Source organism: Trichoplusia ni, chromosome 7 (genome assembly GCF_003590095.1).
Source record: "Trichoplusia ni isolate ovarian cell line Hi5 chromosome 7, tn1, whole genome shotgun sequence".
Taxonomy (NCBI): domain Eukaryota; kingdom Metazoa; phylum Arthropoda; class Insecta; order Lepidoptera; family Noctuidae; genus Trichoplusia; species Trichoplusia ni.
The window spans coordinates 15,734,691-15,751,033 of NC_039484.1; the positions used below are offsets into that span (position 1 = coordinate 15,734,691).

Consider the following 16,343-nt stretch of genomic DNA (forward strand, 5'->3'; position numbering starts at 1 on the left):
CCGAATATTCGGCCGAACTATTCGGTTCAAAATTGTATTGTCTCGCCGCGTAAACACGTTTCAACATGTCCTTACTTGCCGCCCGCAAGATTAAACATTAAAAAAATGATATTTTTTAAGTTTTAACTGTTTAGTTTCAGAAATAAATATTACTAGCTTTTCGCCCACGGCTTCGACCGCGTCGAGGTCGGTTATATCGCGTTTCCAAGAGAACTCTTCAAAAGTCCGGGATAAAAACTATCCTGTTCTTTCTCAAGGTCAACTCTATCTCTGCACCAAATTTCATTAAAATCAGTTCAGTGGTTTAGACGTGAAAGCGTAACAGACAGGCAGACAGAGTTAGTTTCGCATTTATAATATTATAGTAGGGATTATTATCTTGTTCTATGGCTGAAATATTTTGTTTGGAGGTCTAAAAAGTACAATTTATGATTAAAGACTGACTACAGCGATTTTAAAATTAAAATGAATATTGACTAGAAAGTTGTAAGTAAAATGTTGTTTTTTAAGAAATAAATATGCTGATTTTTGGTTAAAAATAAACACGAGTTAAAGTTTTTTTGAATTCAACAATTTTTTCATAGTATACCGTAGACTTATAACAGAATAAGTTATATCTTTTAGTTCTACATCGGGTAATGTGGCGGAAAAAAAAGAACCGAATATATTCGGCACCAAACCGAATAATTCGGTTGCCGAATACGCCGAATACCGAATAGTTATTCGGCGCATCTCTAATTTATATTAAAACTTGTTTGTAAATGTACCAATTAGTATTCTAAAATATTGTTCTATATAAATATACTGCTACCTAATGAAATCTGAACAAGCTGATAGACCACAGGTTAAGGTCTCTTGAAAGGGTCAGTTTCGTGGATGGGTGACCATCGGTACATAGTTCCTCAGTGTTTTTTATTTGTAACTCCCGACTGTTATTTACACATCCTTGACAGTCGTTACAGGTGGTCTAAAGCTATAAAGTCTGACAACCAGTTTATGCCCAGGAAACTTGGCTGGGTTCAGACAGACAGTCGCGCATTGCAAAACACTGGCTAGCTGCATCCAGTTAGTCTGGATAACAGCCCCAACATACCTAACTGGGAAAAAGCAATAAGACAGTATTTTAGAAAATACTCTGTGAATGCTACATTTATTCTATGTGGCTTTATAGGCAAGCCAACAGCACAGCCCTTAATGCTTGTCGAGAAAGGGCGAAGGGGGTCGCGGTCCTCTCAAGCGAATCGAATGAGCGTTACGACGCGCGAGCATTTCGAGACGAATTTACAAGTAGTAAGTATGGACTTATCCTGTTCTAATAGGTGATTGGTAAATTCGCCCTATGGTACAGGTGATACGCCTTACATTCGCAAAGCAACTACTCTATTTAGCGTACATGTCGAGCGTATGAAAATAAAAAGTAAAGAAATGTATAAAAAAATGAAGATGGGTCACAGAAACAAAACAAAATTAAATAATTTTCACACAGGTAAAAAGAAGTTTTTAATTCTGGTGTTTTACAGAACTAATGATTTATTACAAATAAAAGACTTTTAAGTTAAAACATGCATCCATATAAATTTATAATAAAATAATCATCTTTTACAAGTACCTACACAATTCATTGGGGCAATGGAACCTGCATGACAATTCATTCTAATAATTAAAATTGCACAGTTAAATTGGATATCCAAAACTTGTAAAGTTATTGGTTTAAAAATCAAAAAATACAATACATTGTGTTGTAGGTACAACGATAAAACACTTCATTAACAATACATAATTGATAATTAATTAAATATCACATTTTTAATCTGTGATAGTAAGCAGTTCCATTTCCAATCTTCCCCTAACAATTACATTCCAATCAAGATGATCATATGTGCAGATTCTCATAGATGTATTATTAGCTTCTGCAACAACAATAAAACGAAACACTCTTCAGTTGTACAGACAAGACAGTTACGTTGGATATGTGGCACAACTAGAATTAACATGCACTACTTTAGATGTGCCACAACGTGCAGCCACCGGGTGTTAGGCCTGGCTCTCATTGGTAGTGGTCTCAATGGTGGTCCCAGCAGGCTTGGTGTTATTGGGCTTTGGCTTTGCCTGTTGTTGTTGCGGTGGTGAAGCACTGGTAGGTGGTGCTTCTACCTCCTGACCGTTTTGACGCGGCGCCTGGTTGGGCTGGCCAGTTTGGGGTTGTCCCTGACCCTGTTGGTAGTTGCGCTGGCGCACGCGACGGTAACCACCGCGATTCATAGGCCCCGGACCACCACCACGGCGTCCACCACGGAAATTGCGGCGGAAGTAGCTGTAAAAAATAATACATGTAGTATTTAAAAAGTTTAAACATAAAAGTAGCAAAAAATCTAAAACTTACAAGAGTGACATATACCTGCGCTGTGGTGGGGCTCCGGCTCCTTCCTGACCTTCATCCCCCTGTGCACCCCCCTGGGTGGGCGGGGGCCCACGACGTCCCATTCCACCTCTACGTGGAGCGCCTTCCCCGCCACGTCCGCCACCTTGACGGGGGTAATATCTGAAAATTTTGATTTAGGTTAAATATCCATAGCGCTAGCAAATGAGTTGGATAAATGTAGGTGTGTAGTTTCTTTTTACAACTCACTGGCGATGGAAGCCGCGGCGTTTGTCAGCTGCATAGGGCGAGCCCTTAACTGGCTCACCGCCGGGACCAGTCACTCCGGCTGCTTCAAAGCCTTTCTCCCCGGCAACCACGGCAAACTCCACCGCCTCCCCGTCGCCGACCGAGCGCACAGCCTTGCGAGGGTTGTTCCGGGCGATTGCAGTTTGATGTACAAATACATCCTCCTTGGTGTCATTCCTGTAGATTATTGTCAAAAACATGTAATATAATGCAATTATTACAACTAAGTAATAATCAATAATAGGATAGTTTAACCAACCTGTTGATGAAACCATATCCACTCTTCACATTAAACCATTTGACGGTTCCCGAAACTTTCTCAGCTGAAAAGTAATTTGTACTTATTAAAACCTTTAGGTAACTGTGCAAAAAAGTGAATTCTCCAGATCATAATATCAGATTGATGATAAGATTTAATGAGATTACACCAATAATAAACTGGCTGAAAAAGGCCATTTAAAGGGAATGTGCCAATGTCTAATAACTTTTGGTTTATTAACCAGATCTATGTATGTTTATTAGCAGGTTTCACTTGCAAAATGAAAGCAGTTTATATTTACATTTTAGGTTATAATATGAACGCACTTATCGAATAAACTGGCGGCATCGGGTCACTTATGATTTCAAAACTCATTTCACTATCTTTGTTAGCACTAACTAACAGTAAAATCAACAAGATATCCTACAATAGACGCTGCTAAAACGCCTACGACAGTTATGAACTAAGATGATGTCAATATTATTTTTATGCTTGAAATAGGAAAGTACATTCGCAGTAGTTCGAGCGTATCTTAGCTATTTTAGCCAATGCAATATTATTCAATACCGAGCATTCCACCGGATTAGATGGAACTCGGTTTGGAGTGTTATACAAAATGGCTTCGGGACGCCACTGCGATGCTCCATTCCATTATTGATTGGTTCCGCGTGATTCAAGTAGCTAGGTAGCAAATGCTATATAGTTCTAGCGGGGTCATCATACGATCAATAATGCCACGAACAGGAACAGTTTCACATTTAAATAATCAAATTAATATTTGAGTTTAAAAGATTAATTTAACAGAGGCGATACAAAAATAAAATTCTAAAAATATATCAGATTCCGCAATTTGATGAACATGTGCTTTTATTAAATTTTAAGCCGGGACACGCAAAAACTAAGATGGCGTAGCGGCACTCACCAATGACCTGCTTTTGTTTAGCCGCTTTAGCTTGTTGCGGTTGCTGTGGGGATTGTTGCTCTTGTTGCTGCTGCTGTTGGGGCTGCGGCTGCGGCGCCTTTTCGGTATCAGCCATGGTGTAATTGGCGAACGGCGATGGTGGCTAGATGGTAAATTCCTCCACGACCTCTCCTCGATGTTCACCGGTCTTCGTCGTCGTTACAATGACTATCTGTCTGTGAATGTTGGCGTTAGTGTGGTGCCATTGAAAAAAATATCGACTACACAGTGCGTGTATTAAATTATCATTTCTGGAATACTATTAATAGTTATAATTAGATAAAAAAATATTTAAACTTCAATCATAATAATATCATTACTAAAAAACGAAAGTACTTAGCTTTCCATTGAAAAAAATATTGACGTGAATAGGTTAAAAATTGTAAGAAGAATATTTTTTTTATATAATAACTAAACAAAACATATATTACTTCAAGCATAATAATTTAATGAAAAAAGTAGTAGAATTATGTGATTTACATTTGAACAAATTGCTACGTTTCATTTTTAAGTCTACAAATGTATCAGGCCGATACTTTATCAATAATCTACTAAAATCTATAATTTCGTTCGAAGTTCAAATTTGTTCAAATATTTTTTTATCAGAACCAATATTTTGTCAATTTGTAAGTCATTTTAGTTTTTTAACTTGTTTCATAAGTTATCTGTGAACACTGAACACGACCAACATCACAAAACTAATATCTATGGTAAAATAGTAGACTTTCATGTACACTATGGCAGGCATCAGTCTTATCTGAAAAAGGCTTAAAAAGGCAATGTTCTAATGAGTTGTTTTCAGTGAAATAAATATCATGGCTTACCTATAATACATATTGGCGCAACGATTTTTAAGGTTCAATTAAATTCTCTTTAAACTACTAAATTTTACCAATTAAGTATTATTTCTAACCGGCTCGGTAAACGATTTTTACGGTTATCGTTTATTTTCTTGCGCTAATAATTCCAGTAGTTGACTTTTTTTCTAACATGCTTCATTATTATTTACCCTGGCAATAAAAAACGATCTCAGTTTCACGGTGGGTTGGTAAAAGTTAAAACGTAAATTCAAAAAAAGAGCGGTCTATCTCTCTTTCGAAAATTCGAAATGTGATATGATTTGAAGGAGTTTTTAATTAGTTTCATTTGGAATTTCATTTCGAGTCTTGATTGTGAAAAGTATGTATGTATTAATGAAAATATAAATACGATGGCAATGCTGGTTTTGAGCTAAAACAACTCTTCCATCGCTTTTTAAATGTACCCAAAGTTTTTAGAAAATTTCGGTGAAATACCGATATTTCATCCACAATACTTAAATAATGTTTTTATATTGAATTACCACAAATCTTTATAATAAGTACACAAGTTATACCAATCCTACTACTAATACTATAAACGAGACTGTTCGTGATCATGTATGCATGTTTGTTTCTCTTTCACGCAAAAACGACACTACAATTTTTTTAAATAAAACCTGGCACTGTTGGTACACAGATAGTTTATAACCAGATTTAACACATAGGATTGTTCTTATACCAATTTCATGAACCCGTGGGATTTTTTTCGTTAAGAAGGGGGCGGGCAACTGCTAGTGAAATAAAACGAACTAATAAAAACTATTTTTCACGACGATTTCAAAAAAGTCAGTCAGATTTCATAAGCGAAGTAGATAATTAGTACCTAATCACTGTTATTAAAATTTAATACTGTCTTGCCATATAAAAACTTGCGTTTCTAAAATTTCTTACATATTTTCAACGATTATACTGTAAGTAGATACATCAACATAAAATTGTAAACACCATCGTATTACTGGCAATTTCTTACAAAATTACGAGTCAATCTGCTTCATGGCTTAAGCCTACGCTTGTGGGCTTTAATATCCGTGTGTCATCTAGAGTAGAGGTTTAAACCTTTGCCGCTTACAAACATTAGTTTATTGAAAAAACCATAGTATCGGCAGTTTAGTAGGCAGATCACTTGACTCGTGACCTACATACGCCGCTTTTAAACTTCAGAGGAGGACGTTCGCAATTCTGTGCATGTTTTGTTTTTTTAATAACTTATAATTTTGGACTGGATGGGCCGATGTCGTTGATAAAGCTGGCAGCAGTTTCTTATTTGAAGTCGGTTGTATTTTTTTGGTGTTAAAATTATATTACACATAAATTAAAATCTATCGAGTAAAACAAGGGTCTTAAGGTCAAAGGGTCTGGCTACCGGACAGCGCCAGGTGACACGACTTCAATCGGATGACGGCATAATAGTATCGTCTGAACCTTTTGAAGGAAATAAAAAAATCTGCGGACAGTTCAAACACAGGCTCCTGTTACCTAAATGGCGAAAGACCCAAGAGCCAAGTTATCTCGTCACTGTAGGTACCGAAGATATAGCGGCCGTAAACCTGTACGAGGTAAGTTACTTTTTTCGACAACTTAATCATAAGACGCCGGTTGGCGATATATAGCCAAGCCTCTGACTGACGGAGGAAGACCTGTTTTACGAATCCTTCAGAACTTATTTAACTCTTTCATTCTCAAGGGCAGAAAGCCTAAAAAAAAAGAAAAGAGGTATGGTATTGCTTTTTCTATATTTCAGACCTTATAATAAAACTTGCGGGCCGTGTTTGTAATGTTATTGTTTTGTATCCCAAAATCATACTCAGTTGATCAATTACCCTGGTCAACAAAAAAAAACCGGGTTTCCGTTTTTTTTTGTTTCTATCTCAAACTAACGCGTATTTTTTTAATACGGTAACAATTTTTCTCTCACAGCTTTTGTTTTTGAATTACAGCTAACTCTCCATTACTATTTTTACTTATAGTTGCGTTTTTTATTGGACATTGCAATATATTTTGTTGTTGTTTTCGATATGGCTTCGTCGAGAAGGAACCAGGATTAAGTACTTATACTCAGGGACCGGACAACCCCACTTTAGAGTTAAGCCTTTTGACAGAGTAACCCGTACACGGGGTAACTCATATCGCAGTGTTACCTTTTGTTCGAGTTACATCCTCGAAACCCAGCGAAATGGTTAACACCTTCATTATGGTAACCACGTGAAGGGGTTAACCCCTTCAATAACTTAACCCTTTGAAGTGGTTACCTTCACGAAAGGCTTTTATTCGTGTTACCCTGAATTACCCACTAAACTTGAGCTGCATACTTGCACCCTAGCGGCCCCTCATTGCTTTACTAAGACTAAAGCTGATTTTCTTCTATCGCCGACGCGTCGCGCCGCGACTCGCGCCTCTCGAAAAATCGAAAACAAGTTTTTTTTCATTTTTTGCATTTTCTGAGAAGTTTTGACGGGTGAATTTTCGATTGAAAATTAGTGTTTTTTTATATTAATTCAAAATAAGGTGAAAAAATAAATATTTTTAATCAAATAAATTACAGCGTATTTGGGACACAAAAAAGTAAGTTTTCACCAAATTTCGTTATTAAAATATTTTTTTGTAAAAGATAAAAATAAAAAACCACAATCTTGGTTTTTTGGATTTTTCACATAAATTTTGAGGTTATGTGAAAAAAATGTAAACACAAAAGTTTTAGATCTTTTTATTACCTACAACTTTGCGATTTGACTTTTTTCGATACGAATTTTAGTTTTGCCGGAAATCGGGAAAAACCGTTTTTTACTCTTCAAACGTCACTCCCACCCCCTTCCCGACCTCAGATCGCTCGTAAATTATTTTTCCTTTCATCCTTATTACATATAACATATTATAAAACAAAGTCCCCCGCCGCGTCTGTCTGTCTGTCTGTCCGTCTGTCTGTCTGTTCGCGATAAACTAGAAAAGTACTGAACGGATTTTTATGCGGTTTTCAACAATAGATAGAGTAATTCTTGAGGAAGGTTTTAGTGTATAATAAGTTTAGGTTTTGTGTAAACTGACGATATTACAACGATATTAGTTAAACATGTCGGAAAAAATTAAGCCATTCGAGAGCTTTCCTCGAGAACGCTGCCAAAACCTTTTGAGTTAAAAACAAAACAATGTATGGCGGGTTTGTACCTCTTTAATAGATCTACAAAAAAGTCCGCGGTGGCATATGTCTATCTTCCAAGGATAACCCACAATAACCATTTTTATGTGTTTTCTTAATACAGTAAAATTATGGGTTATTTACGAACCTATTTTTAACAATACAGTATTAATCCTTATCCAAATAAATAAGTTAGAAATATTATGCATGTAATATAGAACAAAATTGCCTTTTACACTACACCAAAAAAGTTAATAGGTAATGAGTTATCGTAATATTAAAATCTCCGCGCGAGAAATTAAAAATCGATGAAACGTAGCGAAGATATCGTTGGCATCTATATACTAATATATAAAGCTGAAGAGTTTGTTTGTTTGTTTGAACGTTCAAATTGAAAAAATATTTTTGTGTTGAATAGACCATTCATCGAGGAAGGTTTTAGGCTATATATCATCAAGCTGCGACCAATAGGAGCGAAGAAAAAGTCATAACTTATATCTTCTAACCACGCGGATGAAGTCGCGGGCAACAGCTAGTTTCTCTATAAGTCCTGCATATCTACACTAATATTATAAAGAGGAAAGATTTGTTATTATTTTAATGTTTTAAAACATACATATTAACAAACACTTTCCCCTAAGGTTTACCAGTCAGATTCTATGACTACAATAAAAGTAGGTCACGTACTTCAACAGAACACGTATTCTGTTCTATATTTCACGGGGGGCGTAGCTCAATGGTTAGAGCGTTCGCTCAGCAAGCGAGAGGTACCGGGATCAAAACCCGGCGCTCCCATGTTTGGGTTGTACAAGGTTTTGTTATTTTTTACGTTTTTTTTTTCATATTTTTGCCACATAAAAGTTTTACCCACAAAGTTACGCGAGAATTAAAAGTAGTTGTACAAATAAAGAATATTTTTAGTATTATAAAGCTAAAGAGTGTTTGTTTAGCAAATCTCAGGAACTTCTGGTTCAGTTGAATCTTTTTGTGTTCAATAGAACATTCATTGAGGAAGGTTTTAGGCTACATAACATCACGCTTCAACTAATAGCAGCGAAGATATAATGGAAAATGTGGCAAAAACGGGGAAAAATATTCATCTTCGAGGGCTTTGGTTCAAAAATTAGTAACATATCTTCTAACCACGCGGACGAAGTCGCGGGCAACAGCTTATAATAATATTCCCCTACTTTTCTAATGGGTTTCATCCTACTATTATTATTTTTTGGTTTTAAAAATTATCGACCCTGGTCTACAAGTATAGACACGAAAAATATATATCACAACGTTTGAAATGTGCGACAAGCACGCTTATGCGTGACATCTTACCGCCAAGCTTACCGCTGGGCGGTAAGATGTCACGTGCGCTCGTGGTTATACTATTTTCAAACTAATGTCTATGACAAAGAGTGCATATTACATTGTCTTAGGTTGGAGTGGGTTACCCTGTTACAGTGTTACAGGGTAGTGAAAGGGTAACCTGTTCGGAACAGGGTTACAGTAATCCGTTCGAAGGTGTAACATATGTCATAGGGTTTTTTCTTGAAGCGCTTAAAAAAACCCCTTCAAAAACCCTTTCAATGAGTATCCGGCCGGTCCCTGCGTTATACTTAATCCTGGTTATTTTTGCTACATCTATGGTGAATATGTATTTGCAAAATATTGAAATCCTATATCGGCTTTTTGAGTCCATGCTATCGAATTTGCAAGAGTTGGGTGCAACATGAGCATAAAAATCGACATCCTGCACTCACATTTAGACCGATTTCGACAAAGTCTAGGTGATTTTAGCGAGAAGCAGGGTGAAAGATTCCATCAGGATCTTCGAACAATAGAAGAGCGTTATTTGGGCCCCGATTCTGCTATTTTACAATGGCCGATGAATGAACGCAATTGGATAAAATTTGAAATTATTCCTATTCTCTTAAGCATTATGCCAATACAATAATTGAAAATTCATTTTATTGACCTTGAGTCTACCGTCCCATAATAAATTTCCAATTATTGTGTAGGAAAAATGCATAAGAGAATACGAAAAGTGTCGTTTTGAGACAATTTTCATTCATTCATCGGCCATTGTAAATAGCAGAATTGGGGCACAGGAGCGATGGGACTCACATTATGATGGCAAACTACTGCTGGAGTTTGCAACGTGATCTACCTGAAATTTTCTTAACATCATTCATTAATTTTATTTACTGTTTTATCAAAACAATAAAACTCTATATTTCAAAAACTGAAGCTTTTAGCAATCTTCCAATATTTCTTTTATACTCAGGGCCATATAAATACCCAATAACAGAATAAAAAATAAAGGAAACAAGACTTATGTTGACCAGTGTTATCAAATACAATCACTCAGGTTCAGACCTAGCCATTGAAATCATATCATAGTGGAAAACAGATTTTTTCCGCATTGTTCCCATAATAATTTCATCCGCAACTTTTTTTAACAGCAATTACATTATATTCTGTTTTTGCATGTTCGGATCACGCCCGCGTAATAAAAATCAAGTGATATATGAACAATGAAATTTAAAAAGAAATAATAATAAGTTTTCAATAAGGCCTCTGCATGTTGGACTCGTGTACACCTTTTAAAACGACCGGCCCGTGGATAATAAAAATAGATACAAATTGCATTAAGAATAAATAGTTACTATATATATATTATCTAATAATGAATACATGACATTTTAAACTTACCACAAGAACATGTTGAGCGTTATTGCTCTAGGTGTAATTTCGGGAATAACGTAGAAAACTACATTGTTTGATGTGATGGTACAGTATATACATTTTATTTTAACATTTGAAGGTAATCAGTCGATGAAAAATAATAAATTAAATTGATTAGCCACGATTTACGTGGCCTCAACTTAATTTTTTTTTGCTAAGTGTATCTCGTTAGGCGCTTGCAGGCACGTCTCGTTAAGCGCTTACTACTTACACACATTGAATGAAATGTGCTCTGTGTACAGGGAAGATATTAGCGAGTAGAGTATCATCATCAGCTGTCCGCTGCTGGAAATAGGCTTCTCCGATCGCTCTCCAGCGCGACCGGTTAATTGCCACCTGCATCCAACAAGACCCAGGCTTTCACCAGGCCCTCGGTCCCAAGGAGTACAGTATACCCAGTAGGGTATCAGAATTGAAAGTTTTAGCAACGCAATTAGTACCATCCTAAATGCGATAAGTCTCCAATTGAGGGCACTGTCAGATTTCCCTTCTTCATACCTAAGTATGTCGTTAGTGATATTTATTAGAGCACTGATGGTGCCTTGTCCAGGGCCCTGATTCTGCTATTTTACAATGGCCAATGAATGTATGGCAATTGGATTAAATTTGAAATTATTCCTGTTCTCTTAAGCATTTTGCCAATACAATAATTGGAATTAAATTGTATTGACCTTGAGTATACCGCCCTGCACTGAATTTCTAAATATTGTGTAGAAAAATGCTTAGGAGAATAGTAAAATTGTACTTTAAGCCTAATTTCATTAGTGAATCGGCCGTTGTAAATGGCAGAATTGGGGCCCAGGACGAAAACCAACTATTGTAGGGATTGAGCAAGCTGTTGTTGTCTGCTGTCTGTTTTTACAAAGGAATGCACTAAGCTGGTTATGGATAAGACGTTCGAGGACCTTGGATAGAAAAGGCGGGATTGAGATAAGAGACAGCTGTTTTTAGTTGGTTAAAGTTCGCACACCGTGCCCTCGACGTGGGTCGAAGTTATTTGCGTTGCACATTGGAAAACAAAAAAGGATTGAGATGGGGCTGTATTGTTGTGTAGGTCAAACACTTCATTAGTTGTCATAGTCTGTTCTCAAGTAAAAGTGCTGTGAAATGATAGACTAAAATTCCAAAATGTTTTAGTTAACGACATTCTAAAACGTAAAGATTTCGGGTTGTGAATGAAACTCTTGGACTTTGCCAAAGCGGTTTACAATGAGTTAGGATTTTATAAAAAATAATTGGTTTTGGAAATGCTTTCAACTACGCATAGTACCTATCTAACCTATATATAATATTATGTATTGTTTATTGCTTGAGATTAGAACTTAACTCAAGTGATTCACATTTTCGTCAGTACCTACTTCGAACCTATCCGATATGAAATTACATTTTTTTCTCTTTTATGTGCTGTTTATCGGTTTAATTTCTCGTTAATAATATTTTGTATGTCAGACTATGAGAGTGTACTTACAACATTACATTGTTGACTATATATCTAGGTACAAAGTACATATTTTATTCATTGTTGCTTAATAGAAAACTCAGTAAAGAAATGTTGTCAAGTAATACTGATTTAGATTGCCCTGAGGTATAAATGCCTACGAAAAAGAGCATTTCTTTTGTTGAATACAGTTGCATAACAAATTCATAAAAGTTGACTGGTTGCTCTGCAACATTTGTGTGCACAATGAGAATCCATCCATAGCTACATTAATTTCTCCTCCCGGCTGTTGCATAAAACGCGCTGGGATAGGCTTGTCCCCGAATAAAAAGTATAGATGCCCTTTAATTTCCACAAGGTCGTTGTGATGGTCGGTTCTTAACGTTGTTTCAGTATTTTCTTCTGCTGAAATAATATTGTTTGTGATAAAGTCAGAGTTGGGAAGTACTTCATATCCATCTGCCACACTGGTGACCGAACCATTGGATAGCTCTTTTGTTATTATCTTTGTTATTTCTACCTCTCCTTCAGGTAGTATTGTTCGACGGGGCACATTTTCGTCTATCAAATTTACAGATGTAGTTGCCTTTGGTGAATCTTTTTCTCTTTCGTTTATCCCAATTGCATTGGTTACCACAGGGGCATTTGTGGTAAGCCAGCTGTCCAAGTTAGGTGACTTTCTATTGTTGTACTCTATCTGGTCATCTTCCACATTTTTAGTTGAACCTGGATAATTTTTATAGCTATTCGGTTCGGTAGTTACTTGCCTAAATAAATTGCCGGGTCCTGTCCTACTTTCATTACTATTTGCATCTTCATGAATAATTTCCGAAGAATTCTGTTTTTGTGGATAGCTTTGCTGTACTTGAAATATGCTTTGCCTTATGATACTTGCCGACTGGTCACATTTATTTTGAATCTCTGTTAGCTCTTGGGACCTTGATAAGTTATCTACTTGATCCCAATTTGTATTTGTTTTATTAATATTATCTTTATATTTTGAAAATATATAGATATGAAAATTTATACATTCAGATAATCCTCTTTCAGCTTCTTGAAATTTCACAAACATATTTTTAAGTTGTTCGAGTCGTGTGCTATTGTAATTTTCTGGTTTAACTTCTAAATCAAAATATAAATGTAGAGGATTATCGATTTCTTCAACCTCCAAATGATCTTTGTTGTTATTGTCACCTCGTTTAAATTTGTATGGAGTCGTTAAAGGTGGCTCAGGAGAATTACCTTCTTTTGCTGATGAGTCTATCATATCATAGCTTTTTCGTAGATTAACGTTATTCACTGTTGGATTTTGGTTACGTTCAAGACGTGATGTGTGAAATAACTGTTGAACGAAGGGAGGTGCTAGTGGAGAATTGATAGGTGCGGGTTCATAATAAATACCACTATCTTTTAACACTGAAGAGGGGCCGAAGTGGCGAGTGTTCACTGTTGATCGAGTATTGCGCTGCTTGTATGCAGAGCAGTCACAATCTGGTCGTCCAGTAGAAGAGTATTCAGGTGATCTGGAATTACGAATACCTTGTTATTTTTCTTTGTAAATACTAGGTTAGTTATTTTGTGATATATTGACCATTTGCTGTGATAAAAAGTGCATACTTATTACCATAAAGGGTAATTCTTTTTGAACTTGAACTATTACCACACCCACATAAATTGGCCAATGCATGAAAAATATTACTATAAATTCTACAATATCCTGAATATTTATAAAATGTAACTTACAATTTGCAGAAATAAAAACAGGCTTGAAGTAATCCTTGAGACATGGTCATCACTGTGATTATAATGATTGTGTACATTTCCACGGCCGGCATCGTTAGGGAGTGACCAACTCATGTGACGTTCTATAAACTCATTAAGTGCGAGATATTCACCACGGCCGTCGTCGAAGCGTGCCCGTAGCCACACAATCCGTCACAACATTAACTAACCATTACTTACAACGATAATTTTAATTTAGTGCATAAAGTACGCATCAGCATTCCGCCTCTGTTTATCGAGGGATGGCGAAACGCTTTTCAATTAAGTTCGAAGAACTGTCTTTATTGAATTTGAAAATGTATTGTGATTGTCTTTAGTTGAATTGATTACACTGGCTTCTGATTATGCGTTAGGTAGGTAGGATGCGAATGAGGGAAGTATTAGATGTGAGTCTTAACAATTTTCCATTCAGTCCTAACCCTTAAGTAATCATCAGAGATGCTGATGAGAGACCAAAATAATTGAAACACACGAAGTGTGTTTAAGAAATCCTTGCGGAAACTTAGTTTTGCCGCTAATGGCTTTCGAGACTTGTCGCAAAATAGTAAGTTTATCTAACAATAACCAAATATTTATTTTCACACTTTTGAGGAAATGGAAAAGACGGCAGCAAGTTGCTTGTGTATGTCGCTCGAGGGGTCTACTACGTACATTTTGTTTAATGAAAAATGATCACACAAATATTCTGTTTGACAAATGTTTTGACTGACTGTACTATTTTCATTTATTGTTTTTAATGACATTAGGTACTGTTTGCTAATGAAGTAAACGAATTTTAATAGAATTAAAACGAAGTTTTATTCCACATTCGATTTGTGTTACTTTGTTAAGTGGGTTGCAATTGTTTTATTTAATTTAAAATCGAAATATAGTTTTGTTGCAACTAAAGTAGAGTTTTGGAAATTTTTGATGATCAGCCACCTGCGAGACACTTTAGTTCATACATTTTAATGTAACGAATAAATATGGATACGTTATCATTTTATAAATAAAACCGGCGATGGGCGAGACGCTTGCAGCACTGGGAGTTCCGTAGAGATAGGCTAAAGTAGAACAAATTTAGAAAACTAACTGTCACACATATATATCTGGTTGCTTTAAGTTCATTTTCTTTTTTATTATTTGTTTTTTTAACAAATTCAACTGTCTAGGTATCACTGTTCCAGAGATACAGTCTAGTGACTCACAGACGAACAGATGGACAGACATCGGATAGTTAGCGAAAGGGTTCCCTATTTATGCTTCGGGAACGGAACACTATTACTTTTTCTATGGTAAATCATCGAATTATTCCTTTCGATTGGGGTTGAGCTGAAGGTATAGTCAGATTTTTGCTGACTCAAACCCCACCCATATTTCAGCAGTTTCAGTTTCAGCTAAATTGCGGGATGATATATTATGAAAACGTGGTAAAAGGTAACCCATGTTAATGCTCATGAAGATAGCTATGGAAGGTCTACAATACTACGCCCAAAGACCAACGACCTATCAAATTTGGGCTCATTAGATTTGTCTTGGCGGGTATTATAATAGAATAGAATAGAATATTTATTTAATGTTGTTACAGATATTATTTTAAACTTGTAATTTAAAAAAAAAACATCTATTCATTAAACTTGTTTTAATATAAAAACCCTACTAAAAATTCTTATTATAAAAATCTTCATGCATGACATTTAAACAAAAGGTTTCAACTTTAACCTAACCTCATCTGCCGAGTTTAACACTCAGAGAATGCAATTGTTTTTGTAAGAATACGTAAAATACATTTAATCTATAAAAATATAATAAACTAGCCGTTCATCCCGGCTTTGTACGCCTGGATGTCGGTTATAGCTGCAAAAGCAGCGTAGAACAGATAACTCCTTATCAAATTTCACCGAATCCGGGCAAGCTGTTTGGGCGTGAAGAGGTAACAAACATACACACATATAAAAACACACTGTAATACACATACGCGGTCGCATTTATAATAGAATATAGTGTAATTGCTTTATTGTACTCATCGTTATTCCATACAAAATCAATTCCATACATATGTGCTCTATTTAATTTTAAATTGTTAACTTACATGTTAAACGTAGTGTGGAAATAATGGTTTTGCATTTCGTTATAAACAAGCTATTTAATATAATAAACGAATTGTGCACATAAAGTAGGCAGACATCACATAATAATATTTCCTCTATTAGAAATTGTGTACCGAAGTTGAAGATTAAACCTACTGGAGAACTTTAAACGTATAACAGAAGTCGGAAGAAGTTGACTATCGTCCTCAAGACTACGCTTAAACAGTCCTTGTTTTATAGTTAAGTATTTTGTATTGTTATTTACCTATTTTGGTGTATTGATAAGTTCTTACCATATGGTCCCTGAATAAGTAATTTATGATCCTAACATAAAAACCAGTGCAAATTCTGTTAACAGTCACGATGCGAAGGATCTGCTATGCTTATAGGCTAACCCTAGCGTATAATGTTTTTTTTTTATGTAGGAAATATTT

The 16,343-nt window shown here is 35.8% G+C and overlaps 2 protein-coding genes across 3 annotated transcripts; both read right to left on the bottom strand.

Moving 5' to 3' along the window:
• Nucleotides 1-1,472: 1,472 nt before the first annotated feature.
• On the bottom strand, nt 1,473-4,067 carry LOC113495753 (Y-box factor homolog). Of its 2 annotated transcripts, none has more exons than XM_026874666.1 (5): nt 3,850-4,067; nt 2,928-2,991; nt 2,630-2,845; nt 2,384-2,542; nt 1,473-2,314 (listed from the first exon to the last, which is right to left on the bottom strand). In XM_026874666.1, the coding sequence occupies exons 1-5, from the start codon at nt 3,962-3,964 to the stop codon at nt 2,035-2,037; spliced, it is 834 nt and encodes a 277-aa protein (XP_026730467.1). In that variant the 5' UTR covers nt 3,965-4,067; the 3' UTR covers nt 1,473-2,034. The 2 variants fall into 2 exon arrangements, with proteins under 2 accessions (XP_026730467.1, XP_026730468.1); XM_026874667.1 differs by having other exon boundaries at nt 2,399-2,542; nt 3,850-4,065.
• An 8,128-nt stretch (nt 4,068-12,195) lies between these two features.
• On the bottom strand, nt 12,196-14,315 carry LOC113496009. The gene is made up of 2 exons (XM_026875057.1): nt 13,802-14,315; nt 12,196-13,581 (listed from the first exon to the last, which is right to left on the bottom strand). Exons 1-2 carry the CDS (start codon nt 13,891-13,893, stop codon nt 12,216-12,218), a joined length of 1,458 nt encoding a protein of 485 aa, XP_026730858.1. The 5' UTR covers nt 13,894-14,315; the 3' UTR covers nt 12,196-12,215.
• Between the last annotated feature and the right edge of the window lie 2,028 nt (nt 14,316-16,343).